A 16,083-nucleotide genomic window follows, 5' to 3' on the forward strand; every position below is an offset into this window, starting at 1 on the left:
TTCACCAAAGTTGTTTAAAACAGCTTACCGTCTATTTGTCAAATTGCCGACGTCCTTTCCACACCCTCTGTGAAGCCTAATGTGCAAACAGTACTGTTGTTCAAGACGCAGTTGGGTGATGCTCGCGAAATTAGACTTATGAGGTGTCATGAAACATTTTGATAAAAAAGTAAATGCACATGATTTCAAATGACATCATACAAACCAATTTAGTTGTTTGTTCCACATTTAACAGGGAAAATTTTCATTACCGCAACGTGTCCATGACTGGATTTGGGTTCTTTGACATGGAAATATTTATAATTAAAAAATCTTAAAAAATAATAAGCTTCAGTGCATGTTATACTATAAACATTTACAGTAAATAAACATGTGGTATTTGGTGATCATCGGTAAATATAGAGACAATAATAAGGAATATAACTGTGTCCAAGACCAATTTTCTCATCCTCCGCAACAATTTTCAATCATTGTTTAAGCCCTCAAGGAACTAACATTTAAAAAAATTTGTTGGAAGGGACATAATTGACTGTGACACTCAAGATGGCTACCAGGTAAGCAGTTTTTATTTTTTCTCTCCAGATAAAAGTTAAAATTTTGTTTGTCATAGTACCTAAACAACTTTTTAGTTCTCATTACCGAAACATGAGTTTGTAAATTCATATATTTAATGTAATATCATGTTGCGGTAATGATCATTTTTGATAATGATAATCTAAAAAAATGTAATATAATATATTCTACAGGAAATATTTTTTTAATTCTCTAAAAATAATGGTTATAGTCAGTTCAGACCGTAAACTTATAATAAGGCTTCAAGGGCTTTTTAAAAATTCTGATGCTGGACACCTTCTAAATCTGGATTTCGTGAGAATCACCCAGCTTCTGTTTGACGTCGCCTAGTGCAATTTTGTTTGGTCACAAGCACGTTCGTGACCGTCAGTGTTAGCCACAGATGTAAAAACAACAAAATACGGACTGTGGATATGAAGTCATAACCCGCCATAGTTTTCAAATACAATACTGAGCTCACCGCGCGCCATGGTAACTTCCATTTTCTCTCCAAGTTTACCGGTATTTTGATACTGATGTGTGAATGATGTAAAAGACAGAACGTCGCAGTGTGACGAACAGAACATTTTTGTATTTACTGGTAAATTCATGGTATCTACCGAAATTACTGTGTGAAAGAGGCTACTGTTACTTATCATATTAATTGACCACAAGTCTGATTTTCAATGAAAAAGTATACTGTATGAGGAGGAGCTCAGATGCAAAAGGCGCTAAACGCCACCTCCGTCAAAAAATTATAATGATGTTAACCTAATTCTCTCAACATGTATTATACGTTCATCAAATGGTTTCACTTCAAATCCGTTTAATCCCGCCCGTTTGTTGGCAAACTGAGTCCAATTTAAAAAAATATTTACAAAAAAAACATGCACAATGTGTTTTGTAAAAATGGTGTGTCCATATATTTTAGACTGGTAATGATTATTATTAAAGGTGACATAGAATGATTGAACGGGGTATTTATCCTTGTTCTGTGATGTGACATGTAGACAAAAAAAATTTTGTTTGGGTCTGTAATGCCTTAGAAGCTTCCTAAAAACCTCTCTCAGACAGCTCTATTAGGGTGGGGGATTTTAAACAAGTGGCTTTGCACCTATTTGGCTCCCCCTACTGGCTTAACTTGCAATCTCATTACTGATTGGCTGACTTTGCTGCCACTCAAAAAATGTAGCCAATTATTTTAAAGTGGAGGGGTAGTTAGATGCCTGTGATGTCATAAGCATCAGTTTTTCAGATTGGGCCGTTTTCTGGGTGACATTTCTAAAAGAGGAATTTCTATGAGACTGAGATGTTTAGCATGTTTAGCACTTTTTGTATGTTTGTGAATGTGGGTAGACTACCATTATTCAACAAAGACAAGGTAAAAATGGTTTTTCATTCTCTGTCCCCTTTAAATATGTCAGTTTATTAAAGTGAATTATAAATTAATATAATAAATTAGTACTTATTACTTACCCTAATGAAACTTGCATTGATGTAGTCTGAATCATGTTTTGATGCAACGAGTGAGAGCTTTACTCTGCTATGATCAACTGTTAAAACAAAGCAGTCAACATGTTCATCACACACAGGCTTAATGTTACTGTAGAGAAGACTGAACTTCACTATCTCTTGTTGTGATATACTTTTTATTAAACTGATATTTTAACAAAATGCAGTTTAGTGTTAATCCTTAGCATTATATTATATTTGTGACCCTGGGCCACAAAGCCAGTATTAAGAAGTACATGTTTATTTGTAGCAAAAGTCAAAAATGCATATATGAGACCAAAAAATGTTTTAATTTATGCCAAAAATCATTTGGATAATATGTAAAGATCATGTTCCATGAAGATATTTTATACATTTCCTACTGTAAACATATAGGGGCGATTTCCCGGACAGGGCTAATCCTAGTCCCAGACTAAAATGCATGTTTGAGCTGCCTTAATTTAAAAACAACTTGCAATGACGTATACTAACATATAGTGGCATTGTTTTGTCTTAAGATGCACAGCAATAATGTTTTTGTAAGGTGTGTTTGTAAAAATGACTTAAATGTCCTAATATAACTTAGATCTAGTTCTGGATTAATCTAAACCCTTTCCGGGAAACTGCCCCATAGTGTCAAAACTTTGTGAGTGGATGCTGTTGCTAATGACTTCATTTGGACAACTTTAGAGGCGATTATTTTTACAATATTTAAATATTTTGCACCCTCAGATTCTAGATGTTCAATAACAAACCATACATTAATAGAATCTCAATTTTAAAAATCAAACCCTTAAGACTGGTTTTGTGGTCCATGGTCACATTAACTGGTGGTTAAATTGAATCTGAATTGTCCGATTAGTAAAGCATACAGTACAGTCGTACTCACATGGTACAATATCCTTGTATCTGTTTTTCTTCACATTGTCCTGTTTGTCCGCTGCTATGGTCGGGTAGGTCCTCTCGGCACGATACTTAGTAGACTGCCTCTTGAGTTTCTGAATGTGTTACATAAAATTTTGATGTAAGATTGTATTCATTTGTGCTGAAACCTTTGTATTTATTCAACTTAGGTTTTCACTTCCTAGTTTATATTGAAGCGACGGCTGATCAAACCACACGTTTGCTGTTTTCTTTCGTTGAACAAAGGTTCTACTTCTGGAAATTCTGATCTTAAATGTTGATATTAATGATGTTTCGACAAACAAAACTGAATAAGAAAGATGTTTGTGAATTTTTTGTATTTCAAACATTTAATATATCATCCTACCACCTATAGTTTTTTGGCTTGTTTCTAAAATTTGTCAAAAGATACATGTGTCAAGCGTCACGTTAAGACAAGAGTTGCGTGTGAGATGGGCTGTTTCTCTCTATGGTTTGTCTTTGATCTATGAGTACATGCACCTTGACCATAACACTTTCCAACCACATCTTTTTTTTACCTTGCAAGACGCATTTTTACTGTAAAAATCAAACGAACACAGAGCAAATATAGTAAGCTGAGTAACCGCCATGGGATCTCTGAGCTGAAACAGTCTGGGCTGCGCATGAGGAACAAGCTATAACAGGGTGTGAAACCTTTATATGTTTATAACAGGAATTTTGCTCGTCTTGCATAGTGAGATTAAATCTATACATATATAATATATATGTTTATGTTGTGCTAGCATGCTCTGTGGCCCAAGACTGAGGATCGGTTTTGCTTTAACGTCTTGACTAAAATAGAGTTTCTCTTCCTGCTTCGAGTTAGTTTAAGGGCTCTATTAGCAAGAGACACAAATAACTCAGACACTTGGTTGTGGTTTATATACCACAAGCTTGTGTGCATGGCAGCAGAGCTGTTTGAAGGATAATAAAACAGAAATCTGAAATACTTCAGACCCCTACATTCGCTAACCGTCTAATGCACAGTCCTCACGAATATTTAGTTTATGCAAATCTGATTGGCTGACCTTATTGCCTGTGACTAAGAGCACATGTTTTGGGTACTTAATGTACACTTTGTGCAATGTTTGAATACTCCAAATAAAATTGCATGGATTTGTAATTCAATTTAAGTGTAAACTATGCATGCAGCAGGAAGCTGCCCAGGACCCATCTGCCAATCACAAGCAACTTCCTTTCAGGATCCAAAATTTTCCCATGGAATTACTGATTTATAGGATTATTCGATGTATAGGAAACAGCACACATGTTCTTGTGAAGACAAATCTAAGCAAGATTACACTTATACAATGTATCATTAAACAAATACCATTTGTATACTAATAAATTATAACTATTGTGTCGTGATATAAGCTCAAAGTGAGGCTGTGTGGAAGAGGAAGTCCAAACCAAGAAGCCATTGCAACGTGAGTCGGACATGGTCAGACATATTGTGGATTATTTTATGCTATGCCATGCCTTTATCACAACTTTTACCACAAAATTTCACATGCAAACCCGAACAATACATAGATGGAAGAAAAAAACATGCAGTATGCAGCGTACAACTTTCCACTAAGCACTAAGTACTGGCGTCTTGGAATGAGTCACATGCTAAACATAAGAGTTTGTTTGTAATGGAACAACAATGAGGAAAAACCAGTCAAGAACTTACCGAAAACTCTCCAGCGAAGCCGTTCTCTGACCCGTCTTCTTCAGCTTCCTTGCTGGTGATATGGGCCAATAAGCCCCTCAGAATCTCGGCCTGGGGGTCCATGGCATGATTTGTGCCGAGGAAACGTCTGTCATGTCAGAGAAGAGCAGTAATCGGTGGGCTTCTGAAAAGTGCCCATGTTTCGGTTTCTCTCTCTCAGTCTCTCTTGTCGCTGTGGTCTTTGCTCTGTGCTTAAGTTGAGGAACTGTGTGATCTGTCGTCACGGAAGCAGTGACAGCAACAGTTGACAGCTTCTGTGGTCAGATGTAAAATATCACTGTGGCCCTTTCCTCCCTCAACCTCTCATGTTGGTCTCTCTCTCTCACTCTCTCTCTCTCTCTCTCTCTCTCTCTCTCTGATTCTTGCATACATTGTTGTGTGTCATTCTGTCTCTACATGTGGCATCGTCTCGTGGTTTTTTCTGTCCAATACTTTGAAGCTTAAGGTTCAAGAGCCACACAGGAAGCTTTTCTGAGTGGGTGTGCGTTTGTGTCTGGAAAAAAATAGTGAGGGTGCAAGTCATGCCAAGCCTGTTTGATGACATTCACAACATTGAAAAAAAACTAACATGATAAAATCTAGCCATACCAGAGACGCGCTTGTGGGTAAAAAGACACTTGCAACAAACATTTTGAAGCAGCAGTGAAAACATCGGTCTGCGGTGTGACATAGGTCATCCAAAAAAAACACATTTCTTATCTTTATTATTTATTTAATATTTATTAATTTATTTTGCAGTTTTATAACTTGATAAGTGGTTGTGTGAGTGGTATAAGTTAGCAGACCAGAGAGCAGAAGCATCAAAGGCTGGCTTCTATGTAAATATGTTATGAAACAAATTCAAGGGTGACATTTAACATATTACATTTGTAAGTCAAATTAATGTATTAGGCACAAGTCGGACAAATAAATTGTCTGGTGTTACTGTGCACCTGTAACCAGCATGTTCAGTTGAATTGTTTCAAAGTCTTTCATGTGATGCCATCTAGTGGCCCAAAGTAAAAGCGTCCAGTAAACTTCACTTCAGTTGCTGATATAGGAAACTGACTCTGCTTTGCAAGTGGTAAAAATATGGAAAAAATCCCTACTATTATGCCTTAATGCAGTTTCAAGTTATTTAAAATTTAACTATTGATGCATTTCTGTACTGATTTCAGTTTAGAAGAGCTGCTTTCACAGACACACTTCAATTAAACTTAATGCATTTTACCACTGTTTATACTTGCAAGAGGTTTTTCCAATCTTACCTAAAGGATATTGATTGATCTTGATTGATCTTGATTTAAAGGTTCTGTTTCTGTGTTTTTGAAGCTTTGATTGTGTTTACAGTGCGCAGTATAACATGTGTTCATGTTTCACATGTAAAAATAAACCCGCGGTATTTTTCACACAATTGACTTATCTCAATAGCGTTGTTTTCACTGTCCTCAAAACGGGGTGATGTCTTCCTTGTTCTTAGAAGTCCCTCCTTATAACGTATCGAGTTCTGATTGTGTAGCTTGTTTAGTATGTTGTGATTCGACAGCAGCTTAGCTTGCCAGGCATGTTCGACTTCATGCGGCGCCGTAAGAACTGACAGCCGGTTGACGTCAAAGTAACGCGAGAAGGATTATAGAAATCAAACGAATTCAAATTACGTCTCGCTGTCGCGGTACTTTGACGTCATTCGGTTGTCGGTTCTTGCGGAACCGGATAAAGTCGAACATTTTTTTTTTCTTTTTTTGCAGTCAACAATAGTACAATGAGAAATATGCAATTAAACAAAAGTATACAATTTTTTAAATCAACAAGCCAGAGTTATTTAAAATGAATAAATTAACAAAGAGAGAGAGAAGGAAAAAAATGATGTCATTCAACTAGCAATGTCATATTTGCTTGTAATCATGTGAGTTCTGTCGGATTTTTACTGTTACAGTTCTTTAGCATAGTACAGTAATTCTTAAGCTAAGTCGAACAAGTTTGTTAGCTTAACTGGTGACTGACGTATTCCTGTGGGCGGAGTTTAGTAAAAAAAAATGTTCTAATGACTTCATTAAAACAGGAAGTAGACGGCTGTAGTCCAAACCGGCCGTTCGCTGTAGGCAAATATATCGCCTGCAAAAAAAAAATATATATATATATATCGCCTGGCAGTGAACTTCGAGCTTTATCATTTTACATGTATTATTTATGCTATTATAGCAACATTACACATTAACTAGGCTTTAAACAATTGGATCAGAAAGAACGTGACCTTTAAATACTAATTTTTAATTAAAGGCGCTCTAAGCGAATAATGTGCGACGTCACTTCCTGTTGATGTTTGAACTGTTTTCAAACAGACAGAGCGTAGCTAACTCCTCCCCCTCCCCCTCCCTTCCGTGCTTTCATGAACTCGCCCAACCCCCACCCCCAAATCCTTCTTGCCGTTTATTGGCTGGAATACTTTGTTTTGTTTTGTGCTGGCTAGGTTTGGCCATTTGTTGATATTGCCGTTTGTGAAGCCTGGGCTATCTACAGAGATCGCGTTTTTTTACAGTTTGATCAGCGGACAGGCAGCAAGCAGATAGTGAGGAGATGTTTCCGGTATGTAACAAAAAAATTTTTATGGTCTAAAACGCTTCAATTCGCTTAGAGCACCTTTAAGTTAAACTTAAAAATAAAATGCCACTAATAATCCAAGTAAAGCTTTTACTTGTTTTACTTGAAATGTTGCGCTTTTAAAAATCTGTTTGGAAAGTTTTATGACTTGTTATGACCAACTGATGTCAGTGTGCTGTGACAACCCATGTAAAAACCACAGTTTGTCCATCGCTGCTTGACATCCTGTTAGATTTTTTTTTAAGTGTGCAGGTGCATCAGCACGCAGTACTTGAACATTCAAAAAATATGAAGGGCCTGTTTGTATTGCTTCTAGCTCAGGGTAAGTCTTTTTTTCAAATGATTTAAATGTTTTTATTTTGCTTGTTTTAATCGACATTGTTACTTTTAAAATGTACATGTTATTTGTTCTGCTAGTTAAGTATCTATGTATGATGGTAATGGTTATGGGTCACATTATCTTGAATGATTTAAAAAAAAAAAAAAAACAATAAATGATTGTCTTTATTTGTATTATTTTAGTAAGTGCGCAGCTTCAGTGTGATAAAACAATGATTGACACCACAATTGGAGGCACATTCACTATTGTCTGCACCTACAAAACAAACCAGTTTAGATTTAATAAGAAGTACTGGTGTGTTGGAGACTCAAGAGCCTCATGCGAGGTGCTGATGGACACAGATGGATTTTCTCTGCCTAACTACAGAAAACGTGCTCAGATCGTTGATGACGTTTCTAGAGGATTGATTGTTTTTGTTAAAGATTTACAGCTGGATGATACTGGAATCCATTGGGTCGGTATTGACAAAATCTATGCTGATATAATGTTAAGGATCCAAGTTACTGTAAGAAAAGGTAAGACTTTGTTTTCATTAAAGATTAAAATAAAATAAAATGAGATCTGGTCATGGAATGAAAATAAATCAAACCAATTTAATTTCAGAAAATGTAATGAAACCAAACGTGTGGCCTCTCAGCTCCCTCGAGATGACATGTTTGGGACAACCTGTTACATTTCGCTGTAGGAGTGAGAGAGGAACGGATGTGCAGTACACCTGGTACAGAGTAGGACATCCCAACAACATTGTCCTGGACCAAACTCCTGATTTTCAGTTCCACTGTTCAAACAGCACTGAAAACGATCAGTTTTTCTGCTCTGCTTATAATGATGTCAGCAATCAGAACAGTGAATGGATTTCTGTGCAAAATCTGCAGCCTGCAAACATTGACTGTATGTATCTCATCACATCAAAGAGTGAGTAAATATACCCATAGAGGAATACAAAATAATTCTTACAATGCATATTGTACAAATTGCAGTGAATACATATGCTTATTATGTACATAAACTATCAAATGTAAGTGTTATTTGTATACTCTCTTCACCAATTAGTTCTCAGTAGTTATGAGTGTATTAGAAGCACAACATCGCCCTCAACAACTATCCAAGATAAACTCTGGAGCTCCACAACGGCCTCTTACTCCGGAAGTCAAAATCAAACAATGTATGTTAATCAAACCTGCTTAACAGAAACCTATTTTTTATGGTAAGAACATTTTTTAGATAATGTGCCTTTCTTAAATTAAACAATTCACTTGACAAAAAATGACATCACAGCTGTTTATATAACACAATATATTGTTATAAATGATTTATAGCACTATAGGCAACCAAGGGTTAACCTATGACAATTGACCCATGTTATAGGTCTGGTTTGCCACTGTGGTATGAGTGTCTTCGTTGGGTTCTCTGTTCAGTTATGATCACTGCCGTATGTGTATTGCACATCTGCACAAAATCAAGATCCAGAAGGCTCAAGGTTCAGGACAAACACCATAAAAACATCTGACTCAGAACCACGATCTGGGCTTCCTTATGATTGTCTCTGTATGGACTGCATGTACACATACTCTCTATTCTAAGGGTGTTAAACTTCATGATAAAAGAAATTACAGGCACACATGAGGTCATTTACACTAAAAGCATCACTTTGTTACATATCATCATCAAATTGTTTATGTTTCACTAAAAAACGAATAAGTTTTGCGTGAAAACTATATCTTTCTTTTGTAACTCTAAACAAACAACAGACTATACTTGAGGGACTATAGTTTGAATCGGAAAGTGAGTGTATAAGACCAAATGCCATCTGAAAGCCACAATATGTTCAACCTTACATCCTGTTTAATTTTAAACAACTTGTTGTGGTGCACAACACCAACACATGCATGTATACAAAAAAACATTAAGATCCTGTCCATTCTACAACAACTGACTTATTTTATGTATTTCTATGTGAAAAATGTTTTTTTCCTGTTTATCTGTCTTCATTTACATTGTTTCTTTGAAATGTACTCAGTAAATCTATTTTTAAAAGATGCTGTCAAATATACGGATGTATTTCATAACTATATGTGAATGGTATAGTTCAGAGGCTACACCCAATGTAATATTTTCAAATAATTTAAAGGACCGGAGTCAATTATTCCATGGTTGCCACAAACATTACCCTGGTGGTTATTTTAAGACATTTGACAGGTTAGGTGTGCGGTTTACAGAAAAAAATCAACCCCCATGAAACATTTCTCAACCAATCAGAATAAAGCATTCAACAGTACCGTGGTTTAAGGTTATTTAAAAGTTATTAAAAGGGTTACAATTTCTTCCCATGACCTTTATTAACAGTAGTATTAATTAGCTTACTTAAATTAACATAGAAAATAACATATTAATTTAAATTACATACAACAATATCTTAAAACAGTGTTAACTTTGAACAAATATAAAATAATAAAAATTTTAATATATCTTATATATTTGTATATTATATAATTTTTCTATATACAATGTATAATAATATTTTATTTTCAGAATAATATGCACTTTACTATGGAGTTTACCATTTCTGGGTCACTAGTGCCATCTAATGGTCCTTTTCTGATTTTGGAACTGTGAAAATTCTGATAAACTACATACCGTACAGTACCCGAACCAAATTCTGTTGCTATAGTTGGTGGTGGTTAGCCTACATTTGACCTCTATAAAGAAACCGCAACCTGAATCTGAAACAGAAAAGTCATGCTGTCGTAGACCAATGCATTTGACAGAACACTAATATACATCATGTTCTAGTTCTGGAGAACATCTAACTACGTGTATTCCCTGCTAAATAAAAAAGAGCATTGACCAGCATCAATCCCTTGCTGGTTCATGCTGGTTTGGTGCTGGTTTAGCTGGTGGTCACCAGCAAACCTGCACCAAAACACAACAAATGCTGGTCTTGCTGGTATGACCAGCATAGGATGCTGGTGCTGGTAAGCTGATGACCATCAGCTTAACCAGTATGGACCACCACCATGGGAATTATGCTGGTCTATGCTGGTGGTCACCAGCAAACCAGCACCAAAACCCAACATATGCTGGTTTTGTATGTTGGTTTTTCCAGCAGGGTTACTGTCTCAGAGTCTACTTCATAGTTTCGCAGTCCATCAAATTTTTTTTAGACTATTTGACAATTAAGTACTGAAAAACAAGTGAGATCTCTTTAATATCTCTTTAAATTGGCTCGTCCGTTATTAACCAATTGGAAATGCAGTCTACCCAACAAAGAAATACAAAAGTACACATTTTAAAAGATGGAGCTGTGTTTAGATATGTTACTGTAATGTAAACATTGGTGACCAAAGATTTTGGTAGCACTTTAGAGTACTGATTCAAAGAAAGTTTAGGGGTAAAATCATAGACCGCATCAAGGGTGCAAAGGGGGCGCTGATGAGCACACTTCGGGGCAAAAAAATGACAGATGGGACCCTATAGACCCTTTTAATGTTTGTACACAATGATGACGTGGTAGCATATGCGCACGCATTTAGGCAACGGAAGTATGGCAAGAATCAGCAGTGAAGCAACACGGACAGAGAAAGTTATTTTAAAAAGTTGACTTTATCAACTTTTTCAACACAGCTACAATATCCGTTAACTATAGTGGAGTGGATAGAAGACGTTAGCAGATGGCCAAAAATAAACTTGCCAGATACATACATATATTAGTATATTATATTAGTGCAATCAAACGCAAAAACCAGACATTTTGATACTGGGAAACCGTGTTAATAAACTTTCTGAGATGCTAACACATTAGAACCAACGGGGAATAACACCACTTCTGTTGCCTAAATGCGCGCGCAGGCTATTTGATCATGTGAGCTGTAAAAGGGTCTATGGACTTGTAGACTTAGCGAGGACGCACAATTTAAGGCCACGAGACTGAAAGTCCACATGAATTGCGCCATTTGGGACAGGGCCCTACTGACATCATTAAAGCAGGAAGTAGAGGGCTGTAATCCAAACCGGCCATTTGCTGTAGGCTTTGAAAGGCGAATTCTGTATATATCGCCTGGCATTGAACTTTGAGCTTAATCATTTTACAGGTATTATACTAACTATGTTTTTAAAAATGGAATCAGAAAGAACGTGACTTTTAAATACTAATTTTTAATTAAGTTAAACTTAAAAATAAAATGCCACTAATAATCCAAGTAAAACTTTTACTTGAGTTTTACTTGAAATGTTGCACTTTTTAAAATCTGGTTGGAAAGATTTCTGACTTGTTATGACCAACTTATGTCAGTGTGCTGTGACAACCCATGTAAAAACCACAGTTTGTCCATCGCTGCTTGACATCCTGTTAGATTTTTTTTTTTAAGTGTGCAGGTGCATCAGCACGCAGTACTTGAACATTCAAAAAATATGAAGGGCCTGTTTGTATTGCTTCTAGCTCATGGTAAGTTTTTTTTTTACAAATATATTATTGTTTATAAAAACGTGATTCAAATATTTTTATTTTGCTTGTGTTAATGAACATTGTTACTTTTAAAATGAACATTTTATTTGTTCTGCTATAAGTATCTATGTATGATGGTAATGGTTATGGGTCACATTATATTGAATGATTTTTGAAAAAAAACTAAACAATAAATGAATGTCTTTATTTGTATAATTTTAGTAAGTGTGCAGCTTCAGTGTGATAAAACAATGATTGACACCAAAATTGGAAGCACATTCACTATTGTCTGCACCTACAAAACAAACCAGTTTAGATTTAATAAGAAGTACTGGTGTGTTGGAGACTCAAGAGCGTCATGCGAGGTGCTGATGGACACAGATGGATTTATTCTGCCTAACTACAGAAAACGTGCTCAGATCGTTGATGCGGTTTCTAGAGGATTGATTGTTGTTGTTAGAGATTTACAGCTGGATGATACTGGAATCCATTGGGTCGGTATTGACAAAATCTATTCTGATATAATGTTCAGGATTCAAGTTACTGTAAGAAAAGGTAAGACTTTGTTTTCATTAAAGATTAAAATAAAATAAAATGAGATCTGGTCATGGAATGAAAATAAATCAAACCAATTTCATTTCAGAAAATGTAATGAAACCAAACGTGTGGCCTCTCAGTTCCCTCGAGATGACATGTTTGGGACAACCTGTTACATTTCGCTGTAGGAGTGAGAGAGGAACGGATGTGCAGTACACCTGGTACAGAGTAGGACATCCCAACAACATTGTCCTGGACCAAACTCCTGATTTTCAGTTCCACTGTTTAGACAGCACTGAAAACGATCAGTTTTTCTGCTCTGCTTATAATGATGTCAGCAATCAGAACAGTGAATGGATTTCTGTGCAAAATCTGCAGCCTGAGAACCTAGGCTGTATGTATCTCATTACATCAAAGAGTGAGTAAATATACCCATAGAGGAATACAAAATCATTCTTGCAATGCATATGTAAGTAAATACATATGCTTATTATGTACATAAACTATCAAATGTAAGTGTTATTTGTATACTCTCTTCACCAATTAGTTTTCAGTAGTTATGAGTGTATTAGAAGCACAACATCGCCCTCAACAACTATCCAAGATAAACTCTGGAGCTCCACAACGGCCTCTTACTCCGGAAGTCAAAATCAAACAATGTATGTTAATCAAACCTGCTTAACAGAAAGCTATTTTTTATGGTAAGAACATTTTTTAGATAATGTGCCTTTCTTAAATTAAACAATTCACTTGACAAAAAATGACATCACAGCTGTCTTTATAAAACAATATATGGATATAAATGATTTATAACTATGACAATTGACCCATGTTATTTTATAGGTCTGGTTTGCCACTGTGGTATGAGTGTCTTCGTTGGGTTCTCTGTTCAGTTATGATCACTGCCGTATGTGTAGTGCACATCTGCACAAAATCAAGATCCAGAAGGCTCAGGCTTCAGGACAAACACCATAAAGACATCTGACTCAGAACCACGATCTCGGCTTTCTTATGGTTGTCTCTGTATGGACTGCATGTACATACACTGTAAAACGTTTCAGTAAATTACAGTATTACAACTAGCTGCCAGTAACTTACTGTAGATTTTACATTTATGTTATTTACTGGCAACAGTTTGTTCAAAGTTAAATGAACATGAAACATTTTCAGTCTTTATCCTCTACAGTAAGTTACTGGCAACCAGCTGCATAATTACAGCATTTTTACAGTGTACTCTCTATTTTACAGGTGTTAAACTTTAGATGTTAAAAGAAATTACAGGCACACATGAGGTCATTTACACTAGAAGCATCACTTTGTTACATATCATCATCACATTGTTTATGTTTCACTAAAAAACTAAAAAGTTTTGCGTGAAAACTATATCTTTCTTTTGTAACTCTAAACAAACAACAGACTATACTTGAGGGACTATAGTTTGAATCGGAAAGTGAGTGTATAAGACCAAATGCTACCTGAAAGCCACAACATGTTCAACCTTACATCCTGTTTTATTTTAAACAACTTGTTGTGGTGCACAACACCAACACATGCATGTATACAAAAAAACATTAAGATCCTGTCCATTCTACAGCAACTGATGTATTTGATGTATTCCTATGTGGAAAATATTTTTTCCTGTTTATCTGTCTTTGTTTACATTGTTTCTTTGAAATGTACTCAGTAAATCTCTTTTTAAAAGATGCCGTCAAGTATACGGATGTATTTCATAACTATATGTGAATGGTATAGTTAAGAGGCTACACCCAATGTAATATTTTCAAATAATTCAAAGGAAAGGAGTCAGTTATTCTGCTTATATCACGGTTACCACAAACATTACCCTGATGGTTATTTTAAGTAATTTGACAGGTTAGGTGTGCGGTTTACAAAAATTAATCAACACCCATGAAACATTTCTCAACCATTCAGAATAAAGCATTAAACAGTACCGTGGTATAAGGTTATTTAAAGGTTGTAAAAAGGGTTACTATTTATTCGCATAACTTTTATAAACAGTAGTATTAATTTGCTTACATACAATTAACATAAAAAACAACGTATTAATTTAAATTACATACAAGGATATCTTAAAACAGTGCTAAAATACTAAACATATGTATATACGTAACATATTTTATATACTATATCATATATTTTATATAATAATATTTTATTTTCCGAATAATGTGCACTGCACAATAAACTGATGGATTTACCATGGAGTTTACCATTTCTGCGTCACTAGTGCCATCTAATGGACCTTTTCTGATAAGGAAATTTAGGAACTGCGAAAATTCTGATAGACATATCGTACAGTACCTGAAACAGATGATGATGTTATGGTTAGCGGTAGTTAGCCTACATTTGATCTCTATAAAGAAACCAAAACTTGAATCTGAAACAGAAAAGTTATGCTATCGTAGACCAATGCATTTGCCACAACACTAATATACATCATCTTCTGGTAGTTCTGGAGAACATCTAACTGTATTACCTGCTAAAAAAAACAGCAAAGACAGCATCATTCCCTTGCTGGTCCATGCTGGTTTAGCATAGGATGCTGGTACTGGTAGATGACCATTAGCTAAACCAGCACCAAATTAGCGTGGACCACCAGCATGGGAATTATGCTGGTGGTCACCAGCAAACAAGCACCAAAACACAAAATATGCTGGTCTTGCTGGTATGTTGGTTTTCCAACAGGGTTACTGTCTCAGAGTCTACTTCATATGTAGTTTGGCAGTCCATCATGTGCAGTCCATCAAAAAAAAAATATATTTTCAGACTATTTGACAATTAAGTACCAAAAAAACTAGTAAGATCTCTTTAATATCTCTTTTAATTGGCTTGTCCATTATTAACCAATTGGAAATGCAAACTACCCAATAAAGAAATAGAAAAGTACACATTTTAAAAACTGGAGCAGTGTTTAGATATGTTGTGATGTAAACATTGCTGAACAAAGATTTTGGTAGCACATTAGAGTACTTATTCACAAAAACATCTGGAAGCCAGTTTTGGGGTAAAATCATTACCTGGGATATGGCTATATGTAACCTGTGATACACACACATTCTGTTTTTTTAGGGGGATATTCCATAGGCGTAATGGTTTTCATACTGTACAAACTAAGGGCAAGGTAAACCCTTCCCAAAACCCCAACCCACACAGAAAGCTTTTTGCTATTTCAGATTTTCAAGAAGCATCATTTTGTTTGATTTATAGGCTTGTTTCCTCATGGGGACCTAAAAATGTCGACACTTTACTGGTATTCCTATCTTTGTGGGGAAATTGGTCTCCACAACATACCAGGTACACACGCACACCACACACATAACTCTAACCCTAATTTCACATAAACCAGTCAAAGTTGCTGGTGTTACTGTGGTGTCATCCTATAAATTCAGCTGTAAAGAAATATTTGCTCCAGACATTCACATTCTCTTATAATTTACTCACCCTTGTCCCATCCCAGATGTACTATGATTTTCTTACTTT

At 35.7% G+C, this 16,083-nt stretch overlaps 3 protein-coding genes across 5 annotated transcripts in view; 2 read left to right on the top strand and 1 right to left on the bottom strand.

Moving 5' to 3' along the window:
- Positions 1-5,094, bottom strand: part of ptpn22 (protein tyrosine phosphatase non-receptor type 22) — a 22,758-nt gene extending 17,664 nt beyond the window's left edge. The window contains exons 1-3 of one of the 2 annotated variants that reach the window (XM_065285710.2): positions 4,643-5,094; positions 2,933-3,041; positions 2,029-2,105 (exon numbers count right to left, since the gene is read on the bottom strand). In XM_065285710.2, coding sequence (XP_065141782.1) covers positions 2,029-2,105; positions 2,933-3,041; positions 4,643-4,744 — 288 coding nt within the window. In that variant the 5' untranslated portion in view covers positions 4,745-5,094. The remainder of the gene's footprint in view (positions 1-2,028; positions 2,106-2,932; positions 3,042-4,642) is intronic. The other variant, XM_065285709.2, reaches the window with a different exon arrangement.
- A 1,851-nt stretch (positions 5,095-6,945) lies between these two features.
- Positions 6,946-9,844, top strand: LOC135775490 (uncharacterized). Of its 2 annotated transcripts, none has more exons than XM_065285738.2 (5): positions 6,946-7,583; positions 7,784-8,116; positions 8,205-8,516; positions 8,655-8,808; positions 8,970-9,844. In XM_065285738.2, exons 1-5 carry the CDS (start codon positions 7,550-7,552, stop codon positions 9,109-9,111), a joined length of 975 nt encoding a protein of 324 aa, XP_065141810.1. In that variant the 5' UTR covers positions 6,946-7,549; the 3' UTR covers positions 9,112-9,844. The 2 variants fall into 2 exon arrangements, with proteins under 2 accessions (XP_065141810.1, XP_065141811.1); XM_065285739.2 differs by having other exon boundaries at positions 8,205-8,492.
- A 975-nt stretch (positions 9,845-10,819) lies between these two features.
- On the top strand, positions 10,820-14,217 carry LOC135775488 (polymeric immunoglobulin receptor-like). Its single transcript, XM_065285737.2, has 5 exons — positions 10,820-12,045; positions 12,268-12,600; positions 12,689-13,000; positions 13,130-13,283; positions 13,426-14,217. Exons 1-5 carry the CDS (start codon positions 12,012-12,014, stop codon positions 13,565-13,567), a joined length of 975 nt encoding a protein of 324 aa, XP_065141809.1. The 5' UTR covers positions 10,820-12,011; the 3' UTR covers positions 13,568-14,217.
- Positions 14,218-16,083: the final 1,866 nt, after the last annotated feature.

This window comes from Paramisgurnus dabryanus, chromosome 21 (assembly GCF_030506205.2).
Source record: "Paramisgurnus dabryanus chromosome 21, PD_genome_1.1, whole genome shotgun sequence".
Lineage (NCBI taxonomy): Eukaryota > Metazoa > Chordata > Actinopteri > Cypriniformes > Cobitidae > Paramisgurnus > Paramisgurnus dabryanus.